This window comes from Gopherus flavomarginatus, chromosome 7 (assembly GCF_025201925.1).
Source record: "Gopherus flavomarginatus isolate rGopFla2 chromosome 7, rGopFla2.mat.asm, whole genome shotgun sequence".
Lineage (NCBI taxonomy): Eukaryota > Metazoa > Chordata > Testudines > Testudinidae > Gopherus > Gopherus flavomarginatus.
The window spans coordinates 58,337,775-58,351,572 of record NC_066623.1 but is presented as its reverse complement, the minus strand read 5'-3'; the positions used below and the strand labels follow the sequence as shown (position 1 = coordinate 58,351,572).

General features: G+C 37.4%; 2 protein-coding genes across 9 annotated transcripts in view; one reads left to right on the top strand and one right to left on the bottom strand.

The window, feature by feature from the left end:
- The window catches only part of RALGPS2 (Ral GEF with PH domain and SH3 binding motif 2), a 283,620-nt gene that overhangs the window by 103,027 nt on the left and 166,795 nt on the right, over window positions 1-13,798 (bottom strand). The window lies entirely within an intron of this gene.
- ANGPTL1 (angiopoietin like 1) overlaps window positions 1-13,798 on the top strand; it is a 41,750-nt gene that overhangs the window by 16,011 nt on the left and 11,941 nt on the right. For both annotated transcript variants that reach the window (XM_050963277.1, XM_050963276.1), the window contains one exon: window positions 5,859-6,703. In XM_050963277.1, coding sequence (XP_050819234.1) covers window positions 5,878-6,703 — 826 coding nt within the window. In that variant the 5' untranslated portion in view covers window positions 5,859-5,877. The remainder of the gene's footprint in view (window positions 1-5,858; window positions 6,704-13,798) is intronic.

Genomic DNA, 13,798 nt, shown 5'->3' with positions numbered 1-13,798 from the left:
AATACTCAGCTCCACATCTCTGGTCTTCAAAGCTAAACCCAGAACCAACTTGGATTTCAGAATTGGAACAGCAAAGGCCACAGAGTAGGATGGATTCTATAAGTCTGATGTATCGGGTCTGACACTGCTAACAGTGGCTGTCTTCTCCCTCACATTCTTCCTTGGAATCACTACAGCTGGAGCCGATGACATGGCTCTAAGATCCTTAGCAGGCAGATTGTCTTTTCCCACCAACAGTGCCTTAGAAGCCTTGACAGCTTTAACAGAAGGATCCTGAGCCAGAACCAATGAAGATTAGAATGACTTGAAACCTTTAAGAAGCTTAGTGTTGCTAGAGGAAGCCACAGAAGCAGAAACTGGCCTGAGGACTTTGGATTGAACAATCATTCAAAACAAGGTTTAGCAGCTAGAACTTCCTTAAGTAGAAGCACTTGCAGTTCATTGTGCCTCTCTGGATGTGAAGGTCGTGAAAATGAACACCCAGAAGTACGACCTTTGCCCAGGCATGTCAGGTATCTAAAGTGGTCATTGTATGCCAGGAAGACAGCTGTGTATGAAGCACATCTCTTAAACCCCTGGTTTCTTCTTTGGCTCCACCATTACGCAGAAGCAAGCCTACCAGCTATACTAAATTGCCACTTATCGCTATACTTAAACTAAATTATACACTAACAACTAAAAGCTACCAAAAGCACTATCAATAAAGAAAATTCCCAGATCCAAACAGACTGAAGCAGTTCACTTCTGTCTGGTGCAGAGGTTGGAAGGTACCGAGGCAATAGAGCAAAGATTAGCAACCTTTGGCACGTGGCCTGTCAAGCACCCTGGTGGCCGGGCCGGTTCGTTGACCTGCCGCGTCCACAGGTTCCGCCGATTGTGGCTCCCACTGGCTGTGGTTTGCCACTCCAGGCCAATGGGGGCTGCAGGAAGCGGTGCAGACTGAGGGATGTGTTACAGGGTCCCCTGATACAGCCTCATCCTCAGAATGTTCAGAAAGGCTGAGGGGAACAGAAAAGAGGGGGCACACATGCACTCTAATGGGCACTGCTTGGAAAAGGTTCTACCATTTGGTGAGTGAATATGCAAAGCCACATGAACTTTTTATTACAACCTTATTAGGAACCCCAGCTGTGTCAGTCAACATTAGTACTGAACTGCTGAATACCACACACGTAGGGGAGCCAAAGTTTTCACAGTTGGAAGCTTCTGTGACAGCACACAAGTTAACAACGAAGTCTGTGTCTCAGAAGGAACTCATCTTTGCGTGTCTATAGGCACATCTTAGTTTCAGACCAGCTGTCCACACAGCAGAAGGTTTAAACATTTGTTTATTTTGGAGTTCTAAGACACAGCTTGAGCAACTGTTGTCATGGTTATTCCATTTTAGATCATTTAATTTCTTTTATGGTCAGACAGAATGTCTATGGCCCCACTCCTAAAAACACTTAGGTATGTTTGTAACTTTACTCATATGATGAGTAATGTATATGTGTATACAGGATAGACACATATATATATTAATTAGTTCATTAAAAGAACTTACAAAAGTAGACTACAGCAGAAAATCTGAATGGACTAGGTGCTTTATTGCAGCGCATTTGCTTTTAAGAAATATTACTTGTATTTCAGAGAAAAAATACAGCATACCAATTTTATTTCCATTTGTTCAATAATTTTAAAACCGTTACTTAGGCTGTGTCTTTGTGACAACCATGGATTCCATAATATTTATATTTTTAAAAAGTATTTACAAGACTATTTTTGAAATGTCTGTGTGAAAAAGGACCAGAACATAGTTTTTTTTATTGAGTTCATATTTTTAAGGTCTCTTTCACCCCAGTTATAAACATCCATTTTTAAGGAGAGTTAGGAGAGCCAGGCTGGGATTACAAATTTAGTTTGATTAGTTCAATTGGTCAAGGATCTGTTGAGAAGTACAGTATATTACAGCAAATGGCTCTGCTTTCTGATATTTTTATCATGACTCATCTGAAAAAGTTTACCTCGAACACTAAGCATTGCACAATTGGCTAAGTACATTACACATGTGAGGGAGGGGATTACCTTCATATGGATTAGACTACACAAATTAGTGATTTAGTGTAGCATAACTCTTCCTCTCTGACTTTTTGTCCTTTTCACTAGGACTACCTCATAATTTGTCCTGAAATATATCATGACAAAAAATGTTGCTGTTGTCTACTGACTTCGCAGACAGTGTACCTTTAGCAGTTATTTTTACAATTAACAAAACACCCACACAAGTTCCGCTTCTGGAAAAAGTATTTAAAATGGTGTATTTTCTGTTTAAATGTTTTGTTATTGACAATCACTTGCTACTGTGTATAAATTGTGAAATATGCAGGAATATCAAAATGTACATTATTTCAATTAAATTTTCACTACAATTGTCTTTTAACAGTGGCTATTTGTTTGAAAAATACCATTTAGCTCTGGCAGTCTAGTAATCCAATTTAAAAAAAGACTAGAAATATATGTCAATACTTTCTTGCTGGCTAAAACAGAAAAACCATGTCAATATTCAACATTCTGGTAAAACACTGAAGGTCTTGATTGTTAAATCATATGAAAAATGTTAAAAAATGTGAAATTTGCAAAATCAATTACTCACAAATTAGGAAATGCCAGAATTAAGATGACTAAAGGCAACCTGAATTCTGACACCTTGTTCAAATACATTGTGACCTTTCAATTATATGATCACGTATTATGTTTTCCTGCATAAATCAATATTTTTTGAAACCAGGACCTTCAGACACATAGCACAGAGCTCTACAACTTAAGCTAAAAGAGTAACTGACAGAAGAAATAGACATCCTGTATATGGACCAGATCATAGAGGGAACCTGACAATTTACCAGTTATTTACACAGCTATTTGCTAGACAGCAACTCTAACATCAGTGAGTAGCATAAGACAAGAACTTGTGACCACCTGAATCCCAGCCCAGTGTACTTAGGCTAAAGGGCATTTTTTTTTTTTTTTTAAATAGGTGAGGAATTTCTGTCTCTTTCTCTCTCCGGACTTTGACAGTCCTGTTGTGGGTGCGGAACAGTTGTTTCCATTTAGGGACGGTCCAGTGAAAATGGGGATGAGTGGGGTATCCATTGTACCAAGGGTTATCCACCCCTGTACCATAGGGTACTCACCAATTTCCCTCCTGAAGAGGAGGATTGTGTCTGGGCTGATACTTCTGCACAAAGCGTTTGTGCAAAAGTGGCAAGTGCAGCATGAAACCAATGAACTTCTACTTAATTTTACTCTGCTGCTCTTGGTAAGTCACACAGAGACCATTGTGCAGTATTGTGTACAATCTGCTAATATTAGGCTGAGGAGGAGAGAGAGATTAATTTCAGCTCTGCCCATAGCTGAGAGAGAGAGAGAAAGAAAGAGAGAGAAAAATCTCCCTGACAAAAGTGAATCATCTCCGAAGCCACCACCTTTCCACAAGTCAATTAGTCAAAGATAATGATAAAAAATAGTTAATTTATTCTGGGTCTGAATACCACTCGCTATTTATAACAACAAATACAAAACAAAGAGAAATGGGAAAATTTAATCAATAGTCCTCAGATTTTTCAATGTATTCTTACTTCTCTACATAACAGTTTAAGCAAACACATTATTTTAATGTGTCATATGTTTAAGACAGTGTAACAGTTATAGCTGGGGGTTGCTTCTTTACAAGTTATCTGGAATAATGGCAAATTTATCATAAAGATGTTAGGAAAAAAGGACAGTTTATTAAAGACTCTTTTTTTAAATGATTGGTAATAAAAATCCCTTAATACTCTTTAGGACACCTAAAAGCATGCATAAAACTAACAAATACTCCTATTGCTTCTTCACTTCTACCAGAATGTAGTCCATTAACCACCATGTATGTTTTGTGAAAGGTAAATATTAACCTGCTGAAGAAAATATAATTTGAAGTACAGAAAAATTTGTGGGAAGTTGTTCTCCCCCTACCCTGCTTTTTACAGTCTGATTTGTAGTTTTGCAGTGTGTTTGTTTTATTATACCTCAGAGTAGAAATCAAACTTTTAGGAGAAAAAGTCACAAAAAGCAAACATTCTTTGCTAATGAACTGTTTAATCAGAATTGTCATTAAAATGACGGGCTTGTCGACAAGGTGCAGTAATGTGCACCAGAGGGGTATGAATTCTTAAGTGAACCAACATGTTGCACGCTAACTGGCCCGTGTAGACCCTGCTCGCAGGCACTCAACGTTCCCGAGTGTGTAGTGGTCAGTATTAAACAAATGATCCCAGACACTACATTCTAAATATTTAGTTTCACAAAAACAAAGATCACTTACTTGTTTTCATTCATATGTGAAAAAAGATAATCACATTTTCATCAGGTCAGGGCATATGATCTCACAGCTAACCCTATCATTACATTTCTTACAAACCAAATTTACTTGAATACATTTTTTTCAAAGTAAAATTATGACAACCATGTTAGGGAGATCTCCACTAGTTGTAAATCTAGCTGTAGACATAACTAAGACTAATATTCTGCAAATTACAAAAATTGCTTCAACCTCAGATTTTCTGGAAAGCCCAAATCAGGATTTACATATTTTTTTGGCTACAAAAGTATTACAATATTTCCATATTTTAATATTTATGAACTTATGGAGCCAGGCTTATTATCAAATAACTACTTTTATCTGAACATACTGGAACTTGTTTTCTGAAAATGTATTCATTCAAATTAAAGCTAAAACATGTCTACTGCCTGACATCTTTCAGGTCTTGATGCTTCAAGAAAGGAGATAAGTTGTTCAATGCAGTTTAAGTCCAAATAAATATGTAATTTTGTGATAATTAAATTTAACATGTGTCATAAACAGATAGTTAAGGGTTAATGCCTCTTTTTACCTGTAAAGGGTTAAGAAGCTCAGTAAATCTGGCTGACACCTGACCAGACGACCAATCAGGGGACAAGATACTTTCAAATCTTGGTGGGGGGAAGTCTTTTGTTTGTGCTCTTTGTTTTGGGGGTTGTTTGCTCTTGGGACTAAGAGGGACCAGACATCAATCCAGGCTCTCCAAATCTTTCTGAACCAGTCTCTCATGTTTCAAACTTGTAAGTAACAGCCAGGCAAGGCATGTCAGTCTTATTTTTGTTTTCTCAACTTGTAAATGTTCCTTTTTGCTGAGAGGATTTTACCTCTGTTTGCTGTAACTTTGAACCTAAGGCTAGAGGGGGTTCCTCTGGGCTATATGAATCTGATTACCCTGTAAAGTATTTTCCATCCTGATTTTACAGAGATGATTTTTACCTTTCTTTTCTTTAATTAAAAAAGCCTTTTTTTCTTAATACTTGATTGATTTTTCCTTGTTTTTAGATCCAAAGGGATTGGATCTGGACTCACCAGGGATTGGTAGGGGGAAAGGAGGGGGGATGGTTAATTTCTCCTTGTTTTAAGATCCAAGGGGTTTGGATCTGTGTTCACCAGGGTATCGGTGAAGTCCCTCAAGGCTACCCAGGGAGGGGAACGTTTTGGGGGGACAGGGAGTGATCCAGACACTGAAAATTCTGGATGGTGGCAATGATACCAGATCTAAGCTAGTAATTAAGCTTAGAAGTGTCCATGCAGGTCCCCACATCTGTACCCTAAAGTTCAGAGTGGGGAAGGAACCTTGACAACACGGTAAGAAAATCTCAGTTTGGCCAACATCTGTAGCAGAGATGTCTCAGTTGTATTTGTGTCATAAGTAAAAATTTGTGCTCTTCCGTGATGTTGCATGATATAAAGTAAGGCCTTAAAACTGGATTATGATTAATTAACTTTCTTTCTATTTATCCAATGATTAATCTTCTGAAAGCCACCACATTCATCTTAAAATGAAGATATCTACATGGACTTTGGGTGTGCTATTATTCCTACTACTGTCTACAGGACACTGCACAGAAAAGTCTGAACTCAGTAAAATATCCCCGAAGAGGCACCCTCGTTCAACAGACGGTGGAGAGGAAGGAAAAAAATGTGGTTATACGTTCTTGGTTCCTGAACAAAAAATAACAGGGCCAATCTGTGTAAACACCAAAGGACTAGGAGCAGATAATAGAAAAAATGAAATCACAAGGATGGACATAGAGAACCTGAAGGAAGTACTGTCCAAACAGAAGCGGGAGATTGATATCTTGCAGCTAGTGGTGGACGTGGATGGAAATATTGTGAATGAGGTAAAACTGCTGAGAAAAGAAAGTCGTAACATGAACTCCCGAGTCACTCAGCTCTACATGCAGCTCTTGCATGAGATAATCCGAAAGCGTGATAATTCACTTGAGCTTTCCCAACTGGAAAACAAAATCCTCAATGTTACAACAGAAATGTTGAAGATGGCAACACGGTACAGGGAGCTTGAAATAAAATATGCAGCACTAACTGATCTTGTAAATAATCAGTCTGTGATTATCTCTTTACTGGAAGAGCAGTGCTTGCAGATACTGTCACGACAGGACACAGACGGATCTCCTCCTCTTGTTCAGGTGGTGCCACAGCACATTCCTAACAGACAGCACTATACTCCCAGCCTTTTGGGAGGTAATGAGATACAGAGGGACCCAAGTTATCCTAGAGACAGAGACATAAGGCCACCACCTGATCCAGCTACTTCCCCCACAAAAAGTCCCTTCAGGATACCACCGCTAACTTTAATCAATGAAGGTGAGTTGATTAACATGCCCAAAATAAAGAGAATGTCATGTAAACAAATAGACAATCCTCTTACAATGCTTACTTATAACTAGAGTGGAATGAATAATTCAAAATGAATAATTTATTCAGCAAATTCAACCTCTTCTGATGATAAACAGGTTGACAGCAGCTGTAGATTCTCAAATTTATTTGTCAAATAATTTCTATGACTAATTCTTGACCTATAGATAACATGAGAACTTTGCTGCAAGTATTTAATATTTGAAATTGAACCTGTGTAGGTAAGTATCACTGGTTACAGGTTGTAGAGAACTACTTTTACTTCCAGACTGGATGAGCATAAGTTGGAAACAAAATTTGAATTCTGCAAACATTGTTTGATACTTACTTACTGCTTTTTCTATGAACATTATTGTCCCACAAGTTACATTAGAGTTTTGTGAACAGCAAAGAAAAGAGAAACTCCCTGGAAGTAAATGCAGCTAGCAATGTTTGCTGTATTCACCAGTTCTACTTACACTCACTATGCATTATTGCACTGTTGGGTTTCCAGCCTTAATAAATTCTTAACACTTGGCAGATTTTGACTTTATGATAGCAGGACAATTTGATGTCACAACAATCCTCTAAACAACATTTTATTCTTTAGGCTGGGAATTTCAAAGGAGCTTAAGATAGTAAGACAATCAACTCCAAAAATTGAAGTTAGATGCCTAACTCATTCAGGCTCTTTTAAAAATCCCAACCATAGATATTTAAAAAGAAAAACAACATTTTTTCCAGCAAGGGAAAGATAATATTGCATTTGTTTTCTTTATGAAAATATCATGAGAACACATTTAGGAGATTCATTGAATGTTTTCAGTTAACTGTCCTACGTCACCCAATTATATAGATTCACAAAGTCTTTAAAAAAACAGTGACAATGAAAGAAAAATGCATTTAATCTGGGGGTTACTGGAACTCCAGCATGATTCCTAGACATGTTATTAATAGGGTGGATTTGATTTAGATCATTAGTCAGGAAGACTCGATTTAATCATGGATTTCTACATAAAATGCATTCTTGTTGGTTGTTATAACCTTAATACATATTCTTCACAATTCAAGAGATAGATGTAGGTTTCATTTTTAGAAGGTATACATTATACATTTTTAAAACAGTGATTTATTTTGAAAACTTTTCAGATTAGTTTTACAGCTGTATCAGAAAATGAATGATTATTTGGTTATTTCATTTACCAAAGGTAATTGAAGCAGGTATTTATGAAGTCATTGGCAGGTGAACTATTTCCAATTCAACAGGTTAATCAATATTTGGAGGATTTTCTTGCCATGCTGTATTAGAAGGAGATCACCACCAGACAGACATTTAAATTGTTTTATTTAACTAAAACAACAACATTAAGTATTTAGGATTTTTTTCTTCAACAGCAAACATATAATATTTTAACAAAACAATCATATGTCCCTCACTTCTCACATTTATCTCCAGACTTCCTCTCCTTGTCCAGATCTATTCCACCCCTCAACAATCTTCTATTCATTGAACTTTTTGAAACGTTGCACTTTTATAGAGGGGTAAAGGATTGACTTTTTGTACACAAATTTGCAGAGGGACAATAGAGTTGAGGTCTGTTATTTCTCACCTCTACATATTTATTTATTTATTATTTATTTTTTTTTTTTTTTTGCTGTTACCAAGCATGTTACCTCTGGAGATACAAATCCACAGTTTGAGAACTGCAAAACTAAGCATCTCTGATCGTATCTTCTAGACTGAGCACTGAGTCCCATTGGGTAGGTAGAAAGATTAACCTAAATCATCTATACAGAAGCCTGTGAAACCCCAACAGATTGGGTCCCTAATCCATGAACTATTGGAACTCATTTACAAATCTTTTCTTTAACATTACATGAATATATTCTCTCATACTATAGATTTAGAATTTATAATACCTATTCCATGATGAGATACCTTTGAGCTATAATGCATCTTATTTAAAACTATTTTAAACTACATTTTTCCTCAAAAATCTGATTTAAATTAAAAATCGTTGATTTTTATGCACACTGGTTATTAAAAATACTTCACAGAATTAGTTCCAACTGCATCACAAATTGTCAATTTATTCTGCTCAATCCTGAAAGTTTGGATTATCTTTTTTTTCAGTCCATGCTTTCCAAGTAACCATCTTTATTCTTGCCTTTTATGAGCACACAGCATAATGTTCTGCATTGGGTTTTAGACTCAGCTGGACATTCAGTGTTTCTGAGGGTGAAAACACACATTTATCTTGGTTATTCTGCATACACTACAACCAAGCTGCTATTGATAAAAAGAGGGACTATTTGGGGATCTGGGGAGAAGTTAGCCCAGAGTACAACTGAAATGCCAGATGTCATGAGAACTTAATCACCTGTAAGTGGCAGAAAGAAACACAGCTAATATGAAAAAAGCTATGTTAATGTCTAATCAGACAGCAACAGCAGAATTCTCTTAAAAAAAACCCAACAAACTTTCAAACAAAAGTACATGTTAATTTATTGTTTCCCCAGATACCCATTCCCTCAGTTTTATAATTACAAAAACAGATAGGTATGTACATATGAGGAAACACAAAAGCACAAACGAATGTTTTCTGTAAAACATTTATCAAAAAGTCTTCTCTTTCCTCTACACATTTCTGGAAACTAAGTTAAAGGAATCTCAGTCAACTTATTCTAACATTAATGGGTTCATTTGTTGTGCGTTTTCTTTTAGTACTGAGGTCCTTGAATTTTAAGAATGTGCATTTTGTACAGAGGTGGGAGAAAAAGAATTGAGTAGTTCCAAAGCTGGTAAAATGTAGATCATTAAAAGTTAAAATAAAAACCAGTATACAATAAATTACAAAGCTATTCCTAGTTCTCTGTTTCCTGTAATTAAGGTACCATTTGATAAAGCAGTTTAGAAGAGAAACGGGCGGTAAAATAATAGGAAAAATGAAAAACAGCAAGAGGGGGATGTTAGTTTAGAAGATTATGCAGAAAATTTACAAACAGAGACTGCCAAATAAGACTAACAAAACCCAATAAGGCTGTCCTCACCAGATAGATGTTGTTAAAATGAAGAAAAGATTGTACATATGAAAGGTAAAACTGTCTTCTGGATATGTTATAGCATATTTTTTTCTCATTATATTTGAAACAACTGTTCTTCTCAAGTACAAATGAGTCACTAAGCTACAACTGCAGGAAACAGTTACACAAAACATCTTTAATTGTGGGTCGGAAGGAAAATACATAGCACATTGGGAAAACTATTTTACACTGAGGTGAAAATATTAGAGAAATTAACCTCATAGAAGACAAGTTCCTAAAGGGGAAAAAAGTGTTTTCCATACAAATGAAAGATGTATATGTAAACACAAAATTATGAACTCCGATAAATTACTTAAATAAACCTCAGTTGTATACTCATTTCCTAACACAAAAATAAGAAGCGATTTAAGCTTCATTGAAGAATCCTTAGAACTCAATGGGAGCAGGTCAGGCACTCAGCTGCCAATTAAGCAAAATACTTAATGTTTCATTTTAAACTTCAATGCAGCCACTTTCATTCTTAAGACAGGCACATGCTTAAGTAACTTTCTGAATCTGAACCTCAGTGAATAAGTTGGACTGCACAGCATGTAAGGAAATCATGCAACAGTTAATTTTAAATATCTTACTGAAGGGAAGAGGAAAGCTGAATGCAGGACAATTTAAAATAAAAAATTTAAAAACTGTTCTGAATGCAATTAAACTGAATATTTATATTTGCAACTACTTTATCAAAACAAATTAATACATTTGGTCTCAGTTCACAACTTGGTCTGGGTACAAGGATCCTTAGGTCTGTGCAAAACAAATGTATTCTAAGTACTTACGTTCTCTTATTTCCTTATTTTAAGTACTTAATGTAATTTATACAGAGAAAATTTTTTTCAAGTTATTCTTATTGGTTGAAAGTAATTAAAACCTACCACACATGTGTAAACTACAATCTTTAACTACTCATAATCAATTATAACCAATTTTCAGTGGAATGTCAAAAGCATCTTTCCTCCTTAAGAATAGTCTCTCTGCCCAATTTCAACTGTCTACTCCCGAGTTTTGGAGTCAGAGAGGTTTTAATAAAAGCCTCTAAACATTGAGTTTCATAGATTCTAAGGCCAAAAGGGACATGGTCATCATCTAGCCTGACCTCCTGTATAGCACAGGCCATAGAAGTCTCCCAAAATAATTCCTAGAGCATATCTTTTAGACAAACACTCACTCTTGATTTAAAAATTGTAAGAGATGGAGAATCCATTATGACTCTTGGCAAATTGTTCCAATTATTAATTACTCTCACCGTTAAAAGTTTATGCCTTATTTCCAAGTTTGTTTGTTTATTTGTTTGTTTTTCAAGAGTATGAAGTGTTTTTCTCTACTGCTCTCCTACTCAAAAATGGTTGAATCATTTTTGCTCAAGCTCCACATTCCCTCCAAAAAACAAAAAACAACCAACTAACCAAAAAGTTCCACTTCAGTTACAGACCAGACTTGGAAAATAACAGCCAGAAAGGTGAAAAAATGAGAACATTATGAGCAAATGATAAATGTATTTAGCATGGAAATGTGTAGGCACATTTAACTATAGTTGTCACTATTCACACAAGCGATAATACCTCATCTATACTTCAGTGTTTCATACAAGACAAGTGAACGTTAATGGCCTCTCACACATCTTTGTTCTATAATCACATTTTTTAGCTAGTTGGTTTTTATTTCTTTGATTTTTGGATTCTCCTTTAATGTCTCCAAAATACTTATAAAGGACATGAAACTACAAATTGCAATTGCTCAGCAATATCAAAGTCTCTGGACAATCCACATTAGGGCATCAGCCACCTGTTCTATTCAAATCAAGAATTAGGTTTGGGGTTTTTTTTGTTATATTCCATCCTAAGAAAATAGTAATATCCCATCATCATTGATTTGTTAAATCATCATATACATAGAATGCAATTTTGGTACTGTAATAGTAAAAAATTAGGATATGAACTCAAAAAGTGCACATTACCAACAGCATCCAAGCAAACAAATAAGACATAGATCCTATGCTCTTCTCAAGGTCTTAAAATTTGAATGCATATGTTCTAAGTGCTAAAAGACTAGGTGTCCTTTTGTGAAATTGATCTGCTCTCCTTTGTTCTCACATATTTAACAAAATTCCAAAGCTATGGTCTCTGTTCATGTTAATATTTCATTCTTAAAAACCAAAAGCTGTTAAAGAAATTATGTGGTTGGCTTTCAAGAGGAAATAGTAAACATTTCTTTCTGACTATGACATCAACAATAATAAGAATAGGTAATTAGAACTTAGTTAATTTTGTTGATGTGAAAATTTCTATATTCGGGTCTTCAATGATACTGACAATAAGTAGTCTTATAGCTTGATTTTTCAGTAAACAGCTATGACTGTGGGTACGTCTACACTATGGGATTATTCCGATTTTACATAAACTGGTTTTGTAAAACACACTGTATAAAGTCGAGTGCACGCAACCACACTAAGCACATTAATTCGGTGGTGTGCGTCCATGGTCCGAGGCTAGCGTCGATTTCTGGAGTGTTGCACTGTGGGTAGCTATTCCGTAGCTATCCCATTAGTTCCTGCAGTCTCTCCCGCCCCTTGGAATTCTGGGTTGAGATCCCAGTGCCTGATGGGGCAAAAATCACTGTTGCGGGTGGTTCTGGGTAAAGGTTGCCAGTCATTCCTTCCTCCGGGAAAGCAACGGCAGACAATCATTTCGCGCCCTTTTTCACTGGATTGCCCTGGCAGACGCCATAGCATGGCAACCATGGAGCCCGTTCAGCTTTTTTTTTTTTTTACTGTCACCATATGTGTACTGGATGTCGCTGACAGAGGCGATACTGCAGCGCTACACAGCAGCATTCATTTGCTTTTGCATGATAGCAGAGACGGTTATCAGTCACTCTGTACCGTCTGCTGCCATTGTAAATTGTCAATGAGAGGACAGCTATCTGTCGTTCTGTACCGTCTGCTGCTATCATGAGTGCCCCTGGCTGAGGTCGGCTGGAGGCGCAAAGGCAAAAATGGGAATGACTCCCTGAGTCAATCCCTCCTTTATAGTATCTAAAAATAGAGTCAGTCCTGCCTAGAATATGGGGCAAGTGTACTAGAGAACCAGCGTATCAGAGAACCAGAGAGCACAGCTGCTCCATATCAGATCCCGCAGAAATGATGACCTGCATGCCATTTCCAGGGATTGCCCCTGCAACAACCCCATCCGTTCCTTCCCTCCCCCCCCAACCTTCCTGGGCTACCGTGGCAGTGTCCCCCCCATTTGTGTCATGAAGTTATAAAGAATGCAGGAATAAGAAACAGTGACTTGTTAGTGAGATAAAATGAAGGGGAGGCAGCCTCCAGCTGCTATGATAGTCCAGGGAGAACATTAAGCGGTGTGGGGGAGAGGAGCCCAGCATCCCGCTGCTATGACAGTCCAGGCAGGACATAATCTTTTCTTTACACATGAAAGGGAGGGGGCTGATTGAAGCTCAGCTCCTAGTTGCTATGATGAAGACGGTTACCAGCCGTTCTGTACCATCTACTGGGAATGACCAGGAATCACTCCTATTTTTACCCAGGCGCCCCACCCCCCCAGCCGGCCTCATCTGAGGCCAGCCAGGGGTATTCAGCAGTTATCAAGCATATTGTACCGTCTGCCACCGGGGAGGGAAAAGGAGTGGATACTGCTCTTTACTGCAGCAGCATCACGTCTACCAGCAGCATTCAGTACACATAGGGTGACATTAAAAAAAAGTCAAGAAATGATTTTTTTCCCTTTTCTTTCATGTGTGTGTGGGGGTACATTGACGAGCTGTACCCTGAACCACGTCGGATAATGTGTTTGAACCTACAGGCATTGGGAGCTCAGCCAAGAATGCAAATACTTTTCGGAGACTGCTGTGGACTGTGGGATAGCTGAAGTCCTCAGTACCCCCTCCCTCCCTCCATGAGCGTCCATTTGATTCTTTGGCTTTCCATTACGCTTGTCACGCAGCATTGTGTAG